General features: G+C 37.7%; 1 protein-coding gene across 3 annotated transcripts in view; it reads left to right on the top strand.

Annotated features, from left to right (window-relative positions):
- LOC6568284 (polypyrimidine tract-binding protein 1) overlaps positions 1 to 3,755 on the top strand; it is a 167,642-nt gene that overhangs the window by 20,781 nt on the left and 143,106 nt on the right. The window contains exon 4 of one of the 3 annotated variants that reach the window (XM_032740721.2): positions 3,331 to 3,360. The exons of the other annotated variants lie outside the window; for them this stretch is intronic. Coding sequence (XP_032596612.1) covers positions 3,331 to 3,360 — 30 coding nt within the window. The remainder of the gene's footprint in view (positions 1 to 3,330; positions 3,361 to 3,755) is intronic. 3 annotated transcript variants of the gene reach the window in all.

Here is a 3,755-nt window from a genome sequence, read left to right as displayed (position 1 = left end):
GCAATGATAAAATTGTATATGTATATAGGAGAATATGTGCTTGGCACGTTGTGGCTATCAATTAGACGGTGCTAGACTAAATCAATTGCGGCAATTGTGGCAATCAATTAGCATATCGATTTATGTGCAAGTCGAAGACAACGTTCTCAGCGGCATTCGGCGCTCTTGAGTTGCTCGCTTGATGCCTTTTAGCTAATGAATTTTTAGTCGCTTTGCTTAATTTGCCGTCCAAGCATAATGAGCTATTATGATGCCTGAGTTGCATAAAATCCAACTGCAACCACAAGGCGCTCAATATGGAATTAAGCAACGTCCATTTCGCATTTGTAAAGCTCACGTGCCGCACTCTCCTATATACACATAGATACTTATATATGTGTATGAATGTGTGGCAGGTTACATTGAATACATGCAAACGTACCAGCACACATTAACCTGTCTTTAAACAATTCTTAGTTTGTGTATGTGTGTGTGTGTGTGTTCGAGAGCAATTTGTATGCAACACTGCGCTGCTGCTTCTCGCTTCTCACTTCTGGTTGCTTGCTGGCTGGCAGCATGCTGAACGATTGCGCCTCGAGTGCACTGAGGTTGCGACGTGAACATGACTTCTGCCCCGACCGGGACAGGTGCTTAGCGTTGTGTTAACCTTGTTAAAGAGCTTTAGTGCTCCTTCCACACTCTTGCTCCGGCTTCTGCTCCCCGTTGCCAACGACGAAGGCGACCCATTCGACCTAAGCAGCGACCTGTGCTTGCATTTCAGTTCGAGTTCCAAACCAATGGCAACTCACATCGATACCTTACAATTGCCCTTTGTGGTTCTTTTATTGCATTTCAACGCCATAATTAACAAATATTGCACATCTTGTCGAGGCATACTCTGGGCCATTAAAATGCTATGTGTGTGGAATGTAAGAATATTGGAGATAAATCTGATTGAATAATGATTAAGGCTGCATCAATTGTTTCGCCTTCTAAACCTCGACTGACTTCTTCGAACCGATTTTATCGTTATTTTTTTTTTTTTTGAGCATTGAGAATTATTTTGAATGAATTATTTCATCATATTCTGTTTTCTACTGTTGTTTGGAACTGAACATTATGTGTGAAATACATTTACATATAGTAAATAGGTCATTCAAAATCTATTATGTATGCACATATAGTTTAACGTTTTTAAGATAATACATCTGCCTGTGCAATGATCGCAGAGAGCCAGTTTCTGTCAAATTAACCAACAACTTGCCAGACAATGTGAATTATTTTTAATGGGTGTATCTTAGTTAATGTCAATTTTAATGGATATCTCAGCGGCGGTCAGTCTCATCTAGAGCACATAAACTTATTTTATTTATACTCCACCAACTGGGAGAATCATCAGCGAAACTTACACATCAATGCATTTTTAATTTGATTGCCCATAGCTGTGGCAAAGCACGAGTGTTCAGGAAATTCGCTTTAGTGTACAACAAAATGTTAAAATTAAAAATTAATGATCTGCTTCCGCCACACATACTTAACCACAGAGCACTAACTTACGCCCACATCGTACCTTCGCCAACCCTCCTACCTGACCGGCTTGGTAAAACCAAAAAAAAAAAAAATAAACAAAAATCGGTGAATCCCAAGAACCTACACTTAGGGAAAAAAATCGACAGAATTTGTGGCTAGGCTAACTCACCTTGCTATTCAAAAAGAATAATTTAAAAACGGAAAGTTTTGGCTAATTTTAAGTGTGCTGTTTAATATGTATTTACAGAAATTATTATTATTAATCATTGATATTTTAAGAATTCACATTTTCTGAAAATAAGTCTTTGCATTTATATATTTTAATAATAAATTCTAGTAAGAAATTCATTTATGAAAAAAAAAAAAAAATGGAAAACATGCTTCTCTAATTTTAAGACATTGTTTTTTTGTATATTTAAGAATTATTTCGAGTATTCTAAAACTCTGTTCGATTTTTATTCTGAGTGTAGTTAAGAAAAAACTAGAAAAATAGCTAAGCACTTTGTAACTTGAATCGCCTTGAAGCCGCACTGAAAACACGTGAAAATATTTTTGCCCAACTACAGCAGCAGAGCGGAATGTATTTAGCCGAACGTGATGTTGCTGCTAGTTCCTCCTAGCTCCATTCTGGCAATCGCAATTTGAAGTTATCATTTATTTAGCCATCCATTAACGCGCACATATTGATGACCAGCAACAGCAAGGAACGACCTCTCTCTCTCCGTCTATCTGACTCTGTGTGTGTGTGTGAGTTGTTGTGTTCGGGGTGTGTGGGGGGATGGTGCATAATGCGTGCAAGTAGCTACTCAGCAGCGCTGGCTAGCAATTACTTTTGAGTTAGTTGGCTTAATAGAAATTCAACGAGCGTATTTTGTTTGTCTTGTAGTCCCAGGGCTCACTTTGATTTTCATAGGTAAATGTTGGACGAACTTTTCTGGCACTCACTGGCCTAGCTAACGAACTTGTCCTGCGGCGCTCGAATCGCTCGCGCGTGTTTTGTTTGCCCAGCACAGGAAGCAGCGTGGGAAGCTGTGAAGCTTGAAATCGATTATGAATTATTTGACTTGAAGAAATGACTTATGAGACCATCTCTTGCAGGACAAAAGCGTCTACGGCGTAACGCACAATGGCCACTTGGCGTATCCTTTGTATTTTATCTTTGTTACATGTGTGCCTGATGTGACCTGATGTGGCGGTGACTGGGTTAGTGGGTGGATGGGTGGATGAATGGGTGAGTGTTTTGTTGCTAGCATGAAAAATGCTTACAAACTAAATATGAATATAGCAGCCTAAAGCGGTCTTTTATATGCCGTCCACATACAAATCTGTCTCAAGCTTTCCTGTGCTTAGTAGGGAGTAAGTAATCCAGGGATACTGTGTAGTTTGTTTGAAATAACTTGACAGGAATTTTATTTGTATAAAAAATAATATATATGTAAATATATATCTCGTGTAACGATATATGTCTTCGACATGGTTTCATATAAGTTTTTATCAATTTTCATTGTTTAAATATTCACAGGGTATCGTATTTAATGCCAAGCTTTACTCCGAGAATGTTGTGGCTGTATTTTTGCTCCTCTGCGAATCCTTTGACACTAATAAATTAAATATTGGTGTCTCTTTTATATTGAAAATTAATTCAAAAATTGCTGCTGTGATTTATGGACTTATGTCTTTGATGCATTATTCAATTGAATAGAATTTGGTGCACATAAATTATGCTCGATTGAAACACACACACACACACATATGCTAAGAAAATTCCAATTTATTTTGCATTTTATTAATTTGTATGTAATCTCTTCATTTTACTTGCAGGTAAGTTTGCACTACGACGGCAAAGAAAACGTAAGTCGAACCGAATAATTTCAACTCTACGCTCCCTCGAGCAGCAGTGGCAAAAATGTACTGTTTATGTGAGTGGTCGTTTTCAATAATGAATTCGTAAGGCAATCGATTTTCATATTAATTGAGATTTATTTCATTGCATAGTATTAGTAGGAAAGGAACCATATGAAAAACACAAATAACAAGAAAAGGCTTCTAATTTATTTCCCTAGTTGCGCATTTTTATAGTGCAATTATCACGCCCGCTGAGTGGGTCACTCGCAGGTTCAAGCGCAGCGCTCTGATAAAAATCTTATAAATTAGTTAATGAGCCCAAGAGTGTCCATATCCATCCCCTCTTTCCCCCCAAATAGCTATTTAGACAGTTGATTAATCACCCAATGTATTTTGTTTTC

Source organism: Drosophila grimshawi, unplaced genomic scaffold (genome assembly GCF_018153295.1).
Source record: "Drosophila grimshawi isolate 15287-2541.00 unplaced genomic scaffold, ASM1815329v1 contig_311, whole genome shotgun sequence".
Lineage (NCBI taxonomy): Eukaryota > Metazoa > Arthropoda > Insecta > Diptera > Drosophilidae > Drosophila > Drosophila grimshawi.
Note: the sequence above shows the minus strand (reverse complement) of the source record. Positions and strands in the feature narration are given on the sequence as shown.